General features: G+C 51.9%; 2 protein-coding genes across 2 annotated transcripts in view; one reads left to right on the top strand and one right to left on the bottom strand.

Annotated features, from left to right (window-relative positions):
• LOC139325771 (dual specificity testis-specific protein kinase 1-like) overlaps positions 1-13,593 on the top strand; it is a 36,546-nt gene extending 22,953 nt beyond the window's left edge. Inside the window, exons 10-11 of the mRNA XM_070955762.1 lie at positions 9,928-9,967; positions 13,550-13,593. The gene's annotated coding sequence lies outside the window, so the exon portion shown is untranslated. The remainder of the gene's footprint in view (positions 1-9,927; positions 9,968-13,549) is intronic.
• Positions 2,380-11,374, bottom strand: GLT6D1 (glycosyltransferase 6 domain containing 1). The gene is made up of 7 exons (XM_070955760.1): positions 11,202-11,374; positions 7,481-7,567; positions 5,769-5,807; positions 4,502-4,555; positions 4,229-4,288; positions 3,277-3,414; positions 2,380-3,073 (listed from the first exon to the last, which is right to left on the bottom strand). The coding sequence occupies exons 1-7, from the start codon at positions 11,372-11,374 to the stop codon at positions 2,380-2,382; spliced, it is 1,245 nt and encodes a 414-aa protein (XP_070811861.1).
• Positions 13,594-15,554: the final 1,961 nt, after the last annotated feature.

Here is a 15,554-nt window from a genome sequence, read left to right on the forward strand (position 1 = left end):
TGCTGAAGCCTTGCACCGGATGCTCCTTCGAGGGGACGGAGTCAACTCTGGATGACGTCTGGCCCTTGAGCAAAAAGGAAAAGCAGAGGTGGTCCCGGAGCCCACCTCTCAGGCCCAGAGTTACCCCCTGGATTAATGGATCCGCATCTGGTCAGTTGCAGGACCCTCTTTCAGAGCTCAGGAAGTTTGCAAAATGGTGACACAGAAGCATTTCTGCCAGGAACTGCTTTCCTTCCTGCATGTGAGCCTCCCCACACTGGTGCCTGAGAGTCCTCCCTGAGACTGAGTGAAGCCAGCTTTGGCTCACTTCAGGGGTGAAATTCAAATTTTTTTGCTACCAGTTCAGTGGGTGTGGCTTGGTGGGCGTGGCAGGGGAAAGGTTACTGCAAAATCCCCATTCCCTCCCCACTCCTGGGGGAAGGATACTGCAAAATCCCCATTCCCACCCCACTCTGGGGCCAGCCAGAGGTGATATTTGCCAGTTCTTTGAACTGCTCAAAATTTTCGCTACCAGTTCTCCAGAACCTGCTGGACTTCACCCTTGGCTCACTTCCTCCCCTCGTTGAAATTCAAAACCGCTTCGGCTTTTTCCACCTCCTCTGAGGGTCAGACCTGTGAAATTCCAGCCACCATCCTCCCCACTTCAAAAGACTTGCCAAAATAAGATTTGAATTTATTGTTTTGTCATTTACAAGGCAATAAATTGGCAAAGGTAACGATTTCTAAAGGTAGTTAGGGAAGCCAGCTTTCTAGGCCTATCACCTGCACAAGGCCAGTTCATAAATCTCCCGGTGGATGGCAGGTGTATTTGTGTGTGGTAAAACAAGGCGGAGGGCCCTTGTGCCGGCCACTTTCTTGACTGGACCTTCGAGATACAGAAGGTTTTGAAACCGGATCCCTGAATACTCAAGGAGGCTCCATCAGGGTGCATGTAGAGCTCGGTGGGGCAGGCCCAGGGTTTGAGTTCCCTCTTTAGTTCAAACAGGGCCCCAAGCAGCATCCCTGTGCAGGCCGGTCCCAAACTTTTGTGCCCACAAGGACGAGAAGGAGCCGGACTTTAAACTACAAAAGAGAAAGAATGGAAGGAGGACCGGCGTCTAATTTTAGATCCCATCAATCCAGGGGAATGCACTGTCAAGTACACACACAGCAGAACATGGCTTATGCAAATGAGCTCAGAAAGTGAGGCGGCAGGCAGGTGTTTCAACAAACAAAGGTGAATCGAGCACCTTGGCAGGTGCAAGAGGGACAAAGCGCCCCTCCGTCCTGTCCTCTGTACCGGCACGGGAATAAAAGCAGCGGCTTTTGTTCAATTTGGTCCAGGCTGCCAACTTTGGTTGTTATTGGGATGGAGGAGAGAGACAAATAAGCACCTGTTGTGCTTCGATGGGCATATTTGAATCCCCAGGGGAGGAAAAAATAATTCCCATTTTGGAAAACGAAGCTTTGGGGAGGAGGAAGCAGGGAGAGCCTGACCCATTGGCTCAGCGTGGCTCCCTGAAGCCCGTTTGAGGAGGTTCCCCCAGGAGATCTGATAGCCGAAGGACCTGAAAAGAGGGTCTGGGGTCTCCAACCTTGGCAACTTTAAGACTTGGGGACTTCAACCAGCAAAGCTGGCTGAGGAACTCTGGGAGTTGAAGTCCACAAGTCTTAAAGTTGCCAAGGTTGGAGACCGCTGGTCTGGGGGCTTCCTCTGCAGACCCTGCCTGCTGTGTAAAGATTTGCCGCCTCCTGGATTCTTGATGTCTGTGTGTGGGGGTGCGTCCTCACTGAACTCTTGCTTTCCATCCCCGACTTCCCCTCCCGTGTGGGAGTGAAATCCTGCCCTGCCCTGCCCTGGTGCCCTATCTTGGGATCACCAGGGAGGTCTCTGTGTGCCTGAGAAGAGTCTTGCAACGGGAGAAGGGCACTTGAGGGAGGAGCAGAGAAAAGTTCCAAGCACCGAGAAGTGTGAGAAACTGTACAAAATCTAAAAGAAAGGATGGGGAATGCCCCAGCTGTTTGGTTTACATTCACTTGTTCTGGGGTTGAAAGGCATAAAGGTTTAAATGTCGAGGAAGCCCAGTTCCGATTCTCTCTTTGAGCGAAGAGTCTCTCAAAAGAAGGGGAGCTGAGCCACACGACCTCACACCACAAGTTGTCATGGATGATGCAGAAAAATAGGGAGGGGCTCACAGAGACTGCCCGGAACAGTCTGCTGCCCGATGTTGAGGGGGCCGAAGAAGGTGGCAGAAGACAGCTGGACACTTCCTCACTGTTGCCACCTGTGTCCCCGGCTCCACCCTCTTCTGCAGGGGGTGAAGGAGTGAGGCTCAGCCGTGCTCTTCACGTGTCCTTGGCTGCAGGCCAGCTCTGGTCTGTGCAAGGGGTTGGGGCAGGTCAAAAGTTGTTTCTGACCTCTTGGTATTCTTTAGGCAGCCAGGACAACTTTACGTTATGGATTTGGGACTGGGAGCCGATCTTGTAGTCCCAGCAGTACTCGGGGGAGAGCAACTTGGCGGGTTTGTTGAGCAGGAAGTACTTGTTGAGGTGGCTCTCGTCGTGCCAGATGGCCTCCACCTTCCGCTCCTTGTCCTGCAGAATGCCTTGGTAGCACTGCCGGGTGAGGTTCAGCACCTGCAGCGGGGCGCCCCCAAAGACCGCTCCATGGTAGTAGTAGTCCCCCTCTTCATACGAGATATGCGCGGCCGACTCGGGCCGCCTCTCGTAGGTGAAGGCGCTCCTGTCTGCGTTGTAGAACCAGGCATGGAGCTGGGCCACGGACGTGTCAAGGGTCTCCACCCCGTAGTGGCTTTGGAAGATCTGGTCGACGTCCATGCAGAAGAGAAAGTCCACCTCGAAGCGGATGTAGTCTTCGATCAGGTCCCCGATGGTCTTCATCCGCATCATGCTGACGTCTTGCCAGCGGTCCTCCTGCTTGACCCGGAAGAGCTTCAGTGTCCGCTGGGGGCCCAGCTTGACCTCGGGCACTTTGGAGAGGTCATCGATCATGATGTAGAAGATGACCTTGTGGCCCGTCATGAAGAAGGTGTTTGCGGAAATCAAGAAGTCCTTCAGGAATTTGTCCAGGTACCTGGATGGGGAAAGCAAACGCGGCAGGGATGAGGGGGCCTCTCCAGTTGCTGCAGGTTCTAGCCACCACAACCCTGCCCTCGGGCCATCTGAGCCCCACCAGAACGACCAGAGTCCTTGGACGGGCCTCTCCGGACGGCTCATTCTCAGCAAAAGACCTTCCTCAGCAAAACCGGCCGGATCAGGCTGGACGAGGACACTTACTTCCCAATGGCGAAAACGGTCAGTCCAACGGTGACCTCCTGCCGCTTGTAGTGATGGTTGAGGGTGGCGCTTTCAAACGTCCCATCCCACACGATAGGGGCTGACCACGGGCTCAGGGTGGGCACCTCTGTCCGTGCGCTGCCCGGGGCAGAAAGAACACTGATAAGGGTCACTCCCTGGTCATCTTGGGATGAGCTGACTCTCACTCAGCCCCTCCACCCACCACAAAGCAGCCGTCCAGAAAAGGGGGGGGCAGCTGGGCCAGCAGGGATCCCCCGTTTTTCCCTACTGGAGATAGGAGGCCAGGGAGCCTCCGGTGAGAAATCCCAGGCTGAAGGAAGGGGGGCCTTGGCTGCAGCTCTCCAACCTCATGTTAAAATGTTTACCAGGGAGTGGCCGGAAGCGGGAAACGTTTGGCCTTGCAGCATGCTGATTGGAGCCAGATGTTTGGGAAACCTACTCCTCCTCGGGATTTAATTTAAAGCAAAACAAAGCAGGAGCCTTTCCCCAGCTTCCTTTTCCTGCATTTAATTTGAGCAGGCTATTTTCAGCCGGCTGGGCTTCCAGGCGAGGCTGAGCGGAGCGGCTTCCAAGCCGAATCGGCCTTTCAGCCAAGCGCTGGTCGTCTCTTCCAGCTGAGCCGCCACCCTGGTACCTGACACTTCAGGTGGAAGGAACCTGGCGGGGTTTTGCCCAGGAGACGGGCAAAATGTCTCCTCTCCTGCTCTGGTTTTGCAGGTGCGAGAAGCTCCATTTGGGTCTTGTGCTGGCTGGGGAGATGCTCCGCAGCTGCACCTTCGCTCCTTGGGAGATTCTAAGCCTCTGAAAGTCTCCTCCAAGAAGTTTCTCACGGTGGGTTAAAAAGCCCCCGTCTCTTAGAAACGTTTGACTGTGACAGGAAAAGGGGAAGCCCAGTGAAGGTCTCCCTTTCAAGTCCAAATAGACTTCTTACCTTGGGTGAAACCAGCTGCTCAGCGGTATCTCTCTCGGTTCTTTGGTTGAATGCTCATCTCTGTAATAAAGGACAAGGGAATCGGAACGCGGTTTGGCAGTGGTGCTTTTCCAAAAGGCAACTGGACTTTCTTGTTCCCCCCCCCCACTCCCTTTCCTTGAAAATGTTTCGCTTCTCATCCAAGAAGCTTCTTCAGTTCTCCAACTGTCTTTTGGAAAAGCACCTTTGGGACAACCGTGACGCGGATGATTGAGAACCTCTGCAATCACATACCCATCTTGTGGCGAAGGTTGGCTGTCACACGGACCCCCTGGGTGTGTCACCTTTCTAGAAAAACGGAATGAAAAAGATACAAACTGATCCTATCACCATCGGCTGTCAATCAGGCAGCCAAGTTTCTTTCTTTAAAAAAAACAAAAAAACAAAAGGCACCTCTCTTCTTGAATTCATTGTTTTTCTTTCTGGTCTGTTGACTTTCTTTCCAGTCAAAGGAATGCTTTTACACTCTCTTTTGGCTCAAATCCCTTACGTCTAGATTCCTTATTCTTCATCACGCCAAGGAAATAATTTGGTGCCAAGGAAACTATTTGGGCACGTTGCAATGTGGCTACAGGGGAGGCTGGAATCCGGCATGGCTACCTGGGGGTCTGTTTGACTCCTCCGCTGGGCAAGAGTTAGGCCCTTCTGCTGGGGGGGGGGAGTGGACTTCAGCAAGCCTGGGGGCTTGGCAGGACAAGGGACTGATTCCACCCACACCCCCAGGCTGCTGCTCAGCAGAGAGAGGGGGGAGCAGCACTCTGCTGTCACGCTGCAGGAAGAAGTGAAGGTGTACCCTCTACACAAGCCCCTCCCCTAAGAACAGGGGGCTTCCTGGCATCACCGGGGGGGCGGGGGGGGGGCAGGGAGTCTCGCCGGCATCTAGCTTATGCTATCGCATCAGTCATTCGTCAGTCCCGGCAGCTGCCGCTCCCCACAGCACCCGTTTTGCAAGCTTGAAAGCCCTCGATTGAGAAAGGTGTCTCAGTGGTTTCCTTTCCTGTTGTGCAAAGCTCCACAGTGATTGTCAGCTGCGTGCAAAAGTTCCCAGTCCCTCTGGGAGTGGAAGAGGGGTCAGTGGGTATACCAGAGGCAAATAAGAGGCAGCTGGCCGTCTGCCACCTCCATTTTCACTCTTTAAGTAAGGAGGATGCCCAGGAAAGGAGAATTGGGGCTGCCCGTTACTCGCTGTGGCAATGCCTGGTGGAAGGAGCCACAGCCCACATGCCAGCGGGAGGAGGGTTATGCAGCAGCAGCAGCAGCAGCAAAAATCTGCCCCTTCGCAACAAGGAAAGGGGAGATGAGCTGAATGCCCATTGGCACCAGAGGGCAGTTGCAAGAAAGGCCACGTGAGGCTGAATCGGTAGCACCTGGATCCTTAAAGCCTGGGGCGGTAAGATGCCATGTCCTTATTCTGCCTGGCAAGCATCGTCAGGAGAGGCGTGACTCCTTTTGGGTGACAGGCAGCATCACAAAGAGACCGGAGCCAGCAAGAGCAACTTACTGGGAGCTGGTGCTGTCCATCCGGGTTCCTTTCTCATCCCTGTTGAAAGGAGAACAAACAGGCCTTCTGACTATCTCAAGGTCATCTGCTTGTAAATACCAGGTAAACACCAGCCAACAATGACCTTTCCCTACTTGGCTGGCACAGCGCCTGTTCGTGGGCAGAAGACGTGCCCTCTGCAGAAGCACCCGTGGCCACTTGCAACGCTTTCCAGGCCAGCACCAGGAACGGTGCTCCTAATAGATGACCGGATTTCTTTTGAAACTTGGCTCGAGGCTCATGAATTAATTAATTAGGGCATCTTTCAGAAGCTTCACAACCCAACCGTCTCCGTGCCCAAGTGGGGCTGGGAAGCTCTCGCTCTGGAAACCTTCAGCGATGCCCTACAAATGCGCGGATGGCCTGGAGCCTCCAGAACTCCAACCTGACGTGGTGCTTGGCTGAGAACTGCCCGGGAACTCTCGTCCAAGACATCTGGATGATCTCTGGACAAGCATGAGGAGACAAACGGCTCCTCTGGAGAGAAAGCAGCTCTGAGGTTGCTATGCAACCCCTCTGTTTCCACAGCCACCCCCCCCCCCCACACACACACATTCCCCTTCCCTTCCTCCAACCATCTCCTTGCTGGACAGGCCCGTTGTGTCTGCAACCCCTGCAGCTGATCTGGGGGCGGTCTTTGAAAAAAAAAATTATTTTATTTCTCATAAACATATTGTACAGTCTCTTATCCATTGTTGATCATACATATACTCTACACTTTCATATTAATTCATTCTCCATCCTGAAAAACATTGAAATATATTCGGAGTTGCTCTTCTACCATTTCTTCTCCCTTATTGTACAACAATCCTCCTTCTCCTTCTCTCTTTCCCTTCCCTCCTTTCTTCTATCCTTTTCTACTTTCTTCTTTCCTCCCCTCCTTCCCCTTCCTTTTCCCCACTCCTCCCTCCTTCCCCCCTTTCTAACCTTCTCTCCTACTCTTTTTTTCCTGGGGGCGGTCTTTGGTTTAAGGAGTTGGATAACCGGAAAGCGGCGATCAATCCAACCATCTTTAAATTTGGCAGAGGAGAACTTCTCATTGTCCCTCCATTCCAATATGGACACACATCAGAGGGAATAGATTGCACCATCAAGTGTTCCCGGGAGTGTGTGAGATTTCACATTGAAACTAGGCGGGCGTGTGGAGCGTTTTGTAAGCCTTCCTCAGGAGCAGATCTCGGCTGTTGAAATGCTGTGTGCCAAACACAGGTTTGATCACCCCAGAAGGCTGTGCTGATGTGCAACATGCTGAGTTTCTGAGTCAAGACGTTGGGGCTGCACTTCCACCGTGTGCTTCTCTCCACAAAACCCACCCTGTGCCTGGTCTCTGCCACGTTCGATGCCCGGCATGAGTTTCTCCTGATCCCTCCCAGCTTCTTCATCTGTAGGGTTCATTGTCTCACATTAGTGAAGTGTTAGCTGTTCAAGGTGCTTGATTGCCCCATATTTATTTGCTAACAATTATGGGAATTCTTGATTCTCTTCCTTGTTGTTCTCAAAATGAGGGGAACGGGATCTTCCCGGATGAGTCTGCCTTAAAAGGGGGATGGAAATAAGGCACAGCCGGGCTGGGTTGGCCTTTGCCGGAATTGTTGCAAAAGAAGTTGGCGGAGCACCTTCCTTGCAAGAACGGTAAACTCAGTTGGCATTTCATGGTGTCCTCACTTTCTTACCTGTCCAGGTAGGTGAAAATGGCCAGCGATAAAAGGGCGAACAAGAATATCCATAAGAGAATTGCCTTCCCTTGAGACAGTGTCATCCTTGATGGGAAGAAAGAGCCGGGGGTTAGTCGGAAGCGGCTTGTATTCCCAGACCGAAGCCCGGACGCTGATCTGAGAGGAAAGGGAGAGGGATAGCAGCCCAGCCTTCCTTCCCAAGAGACCCATCTCCAGCGAAGGCAAAAAAATTGCCCGGTGGATTCACTGCCCTACAAAGGAAAAGGCTCTGCCCACTCAAGGACTGGCACCTACCCTCGAGAGCCTGAGAGCAGCCTTGCTCAACATCCGGCTCTCCGACCCATCCCAAGCCGCGCTGGCTGGGGAGGATGGGAGCTGCAGTTCCACAGATCAGCCTTCCCCTATCTTGGGGGAGAATGTGGCAGATCCGAAGAAGATCTGGGCAATACCTTGACTTCGGCCTCCGGGAGCTCCGCTCTGCTCCCATCAAGATACAAGGCAAGCTTTGGTGTGCTTACTTGGGAAGCCTGGCTCCAGGGCAGCATCTGTTCCCTCCAGTTGCATTTAAGGGCTCTGCCCTGCTCCACCTTCAGAAAGCTTTTGGAAACTTTTTTTCCCCCTCCACACCCTCCTTTTCCTCTGCGCCTCCTCTTTCCGAGGGAGAACCTGCCCCAGGGCCTCCTCTTCCAGGATCCGCCTCAGGAGCCACCTTTGGGGTCTAAAGACACGACCCCCGCTGCCATTTTTGGCACGTCCCTGACCAGCGGGGACCGTCAAGGCGGCCTTTACCTTTGCTCAGGGGATCCTATGCAAAAACAGCATTAGTCGCTCTGGGGCAAGCTACCACAAATATCTCTGTGTCCTGAAGGTAAAGAGCAGCCCGGAGTCTCGGCTGACTTTAAGAAGAGGAGCTGGGAGGCCGGACACATTTGGCTTCCCCGGGGAGGGAGGGAGGCAGCTGCTCTTTGAGAAAAACACAGAGATCCCAGCCAGGCCAGAGGCTGTTTTGTGGCTGTTTGATGGGGGCAGGGAATCCCCTTCCCGCTCTGCCCTTGCCTCTTTAGAAGCTCACAGGGCCTTCTGGAAGAGGGGGAAACGCCCTGTTTTTACCCCCAAAATCTACAACAAGCTTGGGGGGGGGGTTTATCTGTGGCGACCCTGAACCCAAGCCTGGGAAAACGTGTGTTACCTGCTGAGAAATACCAAGGATGCCCACAGACCCTTCAACAGTCATAGACCATGGAAGACCCACTCAATTCTAAACTGCCATGCGAAAGTGTTCTGAGAGGCTGATGCTGTGGCTGCCTTTTGGGCTTCCTTGGCCAAAAGCTTCATAGCCAGACCCTCCCTCCTTTCCTCCCTCCCTTCCTTGGCTTGCCAGTTGACCTTACAAAGGGGGTGCACGTTCCACCGTCTAGATGGGCAGAAGCAGCCTTAACTGCACCTGCCTGGCAATGCACAGCATTGGGCGAGGGTGGGCCACATTCCTGGCAGCCGAGCTTCAGCAGATGCCCCTTGTTGAATGCCCCCATCTCTCTTTTCTCTCAAGGAGAGCTGGCATTTTGGTCCCCCTTGGGCACTCCAGCCCTCCACCTCTTCAGGGCCCTCCAAGTGGGGAGTCCGGATCCTTCAGCCACATCCTCTTAATGTTATCCCTTGCTCAGTGGTCTCCTTCCTCCACCTTTGGGCATCCATTCCTGTCCAGGGCTGAGCCCGGGTGTTGTGCCAACCAGCCTGGTTAGTGAATGGGAGGTTCGGCCATCACACGAGGCCAGCCATGCTCCCTCCCTCGCCTGGGGCCCAGCTTGGGCACCTTCTCCCTTGCCCCTTGTGCCTCTCCTGGAGAGAGATGGGGTCGATTCTGGGCGGAGGGCTGAGAAGGGAGGGTTGGATTTGGGCCATATCTCGCTTCACAGCTCTGGATCAAAGGCTGGCAACACAAAGGGGATCCTGGAAGGGCCGAGCTTGTTAAGCAGGCTCTGGCTCAGCTCAGGCTTCTGTTTTGGAGGGCCCCAGCAAAGGTGGAGGCTCCCGGATCCTCCTTCCAAAGGGCCTCCTCCCAGCTCCTCTCCTGACCTTGCTCAACCTCAGCCTGGCTGCTCCTGTGCCTCTAATGGCCACTTAACCTGCTCAAATACCCCCCGTGTTTCCTCCTTCCAAGGAAGAGCACCTTGAATGCCGAGGGACTGAGAAGCCAGGCTGGGCCCCCCTGTTCAGGAAACCAAACAGAAACTCCAATGTTATTTTTGGCTGCCTTTTAAACATCTTGACTAAAGGTGGCCATGCTTTTACACGAACGCACCTCGTCTGAGTCGGTGGGATTTGAAGGGCCTCCAAGGTCCCTTCCATTGAAATCATTTTGTTATCAGTAATGTTGCAAAGCCTCTCTTGCCCTCCATCTTTTAATGTTTTCAATGCTTTTTTTTTTTTGTTTGTTTGAATAGATTTTGAGGAGTGGCATCGCCAAGGAGTTTTGTGGACAAGGTTGGTGAGTTTTCTTTGTGTGCATCACTCACTAGTATTTCACTAGCACTAATAATTTATAGTCCGGCTGTTCTGAGGTTATTTCCTGGCAGGATGTGACTTGTCTGAGGAGAGGGCTGTCTTAGCAACCTTCATGTTTTGGGGAAGTCCATCTTTGTCTAATCATCCAGTCTCCCCCCAAATAAATCAAACCTATCTCATTGTGGGCTTTGCGTTAGGACCCCACTTAAAAGAGTGTGGAAGCTCCTTGGCTGAATTGGTCTCATTAGCCCTTCTGTCTGTCTTAGCCGCCAGTCCTGAAAGTCCCCCGGCCCTTGGGCCAGCCCCCCACCCAATCGGCAGGGCAGTGGGCTGGAGAACAACTAGGAGGGCCAGGAGGTGAAGTTGATCTCCTGAAAGGGAGGCCGGTTAGAAATTAAACCAAGAAGTATCTGCAAGTTCCATTTCCTCGCTTAAAAAAATAAAAGTTTTCCTAGTGTGCCGTTTTATTAGTCAAGTTTCCTCTCAAGAGCAAAATTTTGAAACTATTCCCACGGGGAAACCCCCAAGCCCTCGCTCTTAAGCAGGGCCTGTCGGGAGGGCAGGTTGGGGGGAAACAATAACAGCTCATATTTACCAATGAGGCAAATATATCCTGAGATCTAAACCCAGGTTTTAAGAGGGAAACCTGCAAAGTTCTTTGTCTTTCTTCCCCCAGTATGCCCATTTTTAAAATAGAAAAACCTCCACTTCTTCCTACCCCAATTATGAAAACATTTGCACATTTTTATAAGTTCATATTTTTAAAAAAAACAACCTCCCAAATGCAACTGGAACCATCTCCAAACTTTTAAGACTCTCTTATAATGCTCTGAATTCCGTTCCCTGCTGTTAAAAACAGAAAGTCTGCCTCATCCTCTGCATCAGCCAAACTTGCCATCTTTCTCCATCACAGGCCTCCTAATACTCCCATCACTCCTGCGTAGTCCATGAAGCAGCACAACCTTCACTTAAAGAATCCAGAGGGGGACAAAGAGAACAGACTCCGCTTTTGTAAAGCAAGCTGGGTGGACAAAGATAGGAAAGCAGGGGACACGACGAGAAACAAGGCGTAGCCATTACTTAAAACACGTTTAAAACCAAAACACAAAAGCAGGCGGGTAACCGGAGAAGGAGAAAGCCGAAATGGCTGCTAAACCAGAGGGCAGGCAAGCGTCAACTTCCAAAGTAAAATAATTTTAGAGCACATACGCACCGTATGGCGAAGTTGACCTCTCTGGGTTGCAAAAAGAGAGGGGGAAAATAACAGGCAGGGTTTGATTCTGCTGAACTGGGCAGATTTGCACAAAAGGAAACCCTTCCAGCTTTTTCGGTCAAAATCAAGCCCTGTTGTGTTGTCCCGGGGTGAGTCTCCTCTTCTGGGTGCATCGTTCGGAGCGCTTCCCAGAGAAGCTGGGGAAGAGGGAAATGGTCAAAAGCAGAAGTTGGGCAGCCTAGGAGTCAAAGAGCCCTCAGAGGAAACCGTTTTGGTGCGTTTTCTTCTTCTCCTGCGCTCTTTCACTCCGTCCCGAGGCCGCCTGCCACGTTTCCATGTTTTTTTTCTTGCAGAAAACTGGCGAATGCAATTCCTGTTGGTAAATCTTGAGATCGGGAATAGAGAGTTGGAAGGTGGAGCCGTTTTCTTCTGGCTCAGAAATGCTGTTTTGACAAGGCAGCAGAGAGGGGTGCTCCTTGCGATTATCCCTCACGAAGGGGGGGGGGTGGAGGGAGAGGAGGGTCTTGCGAAGGAAGGGAGCAAGCAGGCTGCTTCATAATCCGGATGGTCTCGCCTTAAAGTGATTCGCCTGCATCTAGACCTTGATTAGGCGGCGATCAATCAGAGTTTGGTTTCCTAATACTAATCAAGAGCCCATCCTTCCCCCTTGCCTTGTCCCTCAAAACTGAAAAAGTCAACAGCTGGGGGGGAAAAAAAACCCTCATGACTTCAGATTTCTGACCCCGTCAATTTTGGAGCTGAAATCTTTTGCCATAAAGCCACCCAGGTCCTTGGAGAGCTGAATGGCTTGAAAAGGTTCAGGAAAGGAAAGGAGAGTGATGGGGAAAGGAGGCAGGCGACGGATTGACTTATTTTGAATACTGAGCATTGGGCTGAGAGGGGGCTACTGTCCCCCAACCAGACTAAACCAACAATTGGGCTACTTTATGAATGATAAACTTTTCCAAGGCTCTAGGGACCTGAATTTTGCTAAGCAACTTCTGAATGGTTAATTAAGCTTTGGAAGGAAAAGCCCGTCCCATATCCAGAGGATCCCGCTGCTGCCCAAAAAGTCGTCCCAGGGAAGATGCGTGGGTGGGGGTCTCTGGGAAGGTTCCCACCACCACCACCACCAGCCATCCATAGGAAGCACTACTTGCCTTCCCCACAGATGTTGTAACCCCCGACCTCCTCTGTAAACTGTCACAGACATCGCAGAGTGTTTCCAAAGTCCAGAGAGGCTGCTGTTAAGAAAGCCTCCTTTTTAAAATCTTCTCCCCCTCCCCCTGTTTCGAATACCCTGCCTGTGACGGACGTGGGTGTGTGCAGGGTTCAAATGCTTGCGGAATTTTTATGCCTATAAAAATTTTAACAGGGTGGTTTTAACAAGAGCAGGTGATCCTTCTGCCAACTGCAGAGAACCTCTTCCTGGTTCTGCCTTGCAATCCATCTTGGGCAGATTTGCAGACGGGAAAGAATAAAAAAAGTGTCTTCTCTTCATCCTGACCTAAAAATATTTCCAAAATACAAAAGAGAGCCCAGAGGTTCTCAAAGAGCAAACAGTAACTAACACTGGCAGAATGTACTTCAGTTTTAAATACAAAATAGCCACTTGAGTTTATTGGGGAGATGTTGCATACAAGAAAGTTTGCAGGAGGTTTATTTTGGGTCTCCGTTTTAAAAAAATCAATGGGGTTGGGGGTGGTGGGAGCAAGGTAAAAGTGCATTGGTGGGGTCCTCCTAATGTGGCCCAAAGAGGCTGGCATCGCTCCTTCTGTGCAAATCTGGGCTGCGATGGGGGCCGTCTCTGGAGGCTTGGCCAGCCTGCAAATGCACGGCATTCTCTGCCCCCTTACAAATGGGACTGTGGCTGCCTGTGGTGCAAAGGGAGGGGCTCAGCTTTGGGCTGAGCGGCCCCTGTGGCCCTCAGATGCCCCTTCCTCTTCTGAGCCCTCCTCATTTCCTCCGAGGGTTGAGGTAGCTTAGTCGGCCTCCCTCAGGTCTGCTTACTAGGAGGAAACCCCTCCCAAATTCAGCAGATCACATTATTATTATTATTATTATTATTATTATTATTATTATTATTATTATTATTAGTTAATCTTTAGTGAGATTCACAGCCTTTTAGGCTGGTTAATAGCTCAGCAGCTCGAGTCCTAACCAAGGACCTAGGAACTGTTAAGGTATCGTCGGAGGATGTAAGCTGTTCCGAGTAAGGTGGTTTTTTGTAGAGTCAAAATGTTCAAGTCCGGCAAATTTAAAATTTCTAAATAGCGGGATAGCCCTTTGGGTATTGCTCCAAGGGCTCCAATTACAATCGGGACAACATGCGATTTCTTTTTCCACAGTTGCTCAACTTCAATTTGCAAGTCCCGGTACTTTGTGATTTTTTTCTTGCTGCTTATCTTCAATCCGTGCATCACCAGGTATTGCAATGTCAATGAACCATACTTTTTTCTTTTCAACTATTGTTATGTCAGGTGTGTTGTGGACCAAGTGCCTGTCAGTCTGAATCCTAAAGTCCCACAAGATCTTGAGTTTCTCATTCTCTAAAACTTTCTCAACCTGATGTTCCCAGTGGTTTTTGCTGTACTCAAATCCAAACTTCTGGCACAATTTCCAGTGAATGATCTTAGCAACACGGTCATGGCGTTGTCGGTAGTCAGTTTGTGAAATTTTGCTGCACCCACTGATCAGGTGGTCGACTGTCTCATCTTTCTCATTGCAGAGGCGGTATTATTACTACTACTACTACTACTATTATTATTATTATTATTATTATTATTATTATTATTATTATTATTACATTCTATAGCCCCGGCCTTGGTTAGTCCTTCCTCCTTTTGCACAATGTCAAAAAAAAGAAAGTGCATTTCTTATTCAAAGAAAATTTGGTGGCACGACCACTTTAAGGAGCGAATTGGCTTTGGGGACTCGGAGTCCCTTTCGATCCTGGGAAAGGATTGGGAGTGGGAGGTCTGCTTGGCCCCCTATGCGCAGGTGTGCTTCTGAGGGCCTCCCCAGAGCTGAAAGCATACTTGGAGGGTCAGCCTTCCAGGAGAGGCTGAGGTGGCAGGGAAACAAAGGCCCCTTCAGCCTTTGAAAGCCCAGGACACTCCTGGCTGCAGAGAATGGCACAGGTGAGCCCACACCTTTATGCCTGGAGAGGTGGGGGCTTCTGGCAGCTGCCAAAAGCACCTCTTAAACCTGCCAGGGAGACTTCGGGGCGAGAGGGAGCGGCCTCCAAAAGAACCGTGTGAGTCTTGGCTGCTGGACAAGAGAGCCTTCCTTTCCTTTCCTGCCGGCAGAGCTTTCTGGCTACCTGTGAGCCACCCCAGAGAGCTGCGGTGGGAAGCCTGATCTTCTAGGTTCTTCCTTTGAGTGGGGAGTCGGGGAGGGCCTGGAGGCTTTGGGCTTCTCTCAGGGCACGTTCCCCCCAGGAGGTCACCTTTCGGTTCCCAGGCTCCAGGCCCTCGGCTGGAACCGCCTCTGAGGCTTTGGCCGAGTCTCCAGGGAGAAGGAGCCCAATCAGGCTGAGGCTTCACTGTCCTTCCTTTGCTCTTTGCTCCAATTAGGCGCACATTGTGGTAGCTGGAAGGCTCCCCGTCTTTGGCAGGAAGAGCCAGCCTGGTTCCCAGGCAGCCAGCCAGCCACCTCCTTCCTTAGAAGGCCGCTTTGACCTCATCCTGCCTTCTCCATCCAAGGGCCAGGCTGCTTTTTGCAGGACCGAGGGCCTTCTGGAGGAGGGAAACGTTCCCCCCCACTTGCCAAAAATGCAGATGGTCCAAAGATCAGCAGAGCAGGGAGAGGTCCAGTTGATTTTGAGCGGCCAGAGGGGGAGGGGGGCTCACTAACTCTGCTCTCATCAGCCCTGAATAGAAGGATCGAAGCCCAATTGCAAATATTGGGCAGCTGGAATTATTACTTCCATGCAAAGGGGCGCAAGGCGTAGGTGCCTCCAGCATAGTCTTCCGGTGCTGCTTCATCCTCCAATGTGAAGACCGCCCCCCAAGCTCTGCACCCCTCTTCCCTCCCTGCCTGCCTGCTCTTCTTTCCCTGAAAGGAAAACAGCCCTTGGGAAGAAAAGGGCCCAGTCCTTCCCCTGCCCACTTCGGCTTTCCATTTTCGGCCTTTGCTGTGGCCACTTTCCCTCTCCCCACCTTGCTTGAACCCCTGTATTTGAAAAGAACATTTTGTTATTTCTTGGAGCTTGCAGAGTCACGAAGGAGTGGCCAGCTGCTTGCACACAGGACTCTGGCAGGGAGGAAGGAAAGAAGGAAGGGAGAAAGTTGGAGAAAGGAGGCCCGTGCACCCACGCACTCTCTCCCCTGTGGGAGGAAAATCACTGCCTCG

This window comes from Pituophis catenifer, unplaced genomic scaffold (assembly GCF_029215685.1).
Source record: "Pituophis catenifer annectens isolate HBS135680 unplaced genomic scaffold, rPitCat1.0.hap2 SCAF_17, whole genome shotgun sequence".
Lineage (NCBI taxonomy): Eukaryota > Metazoa > Chordata > Lepidosauria > Squamata > Colubridae > Pituophis > Pituophis catenifer.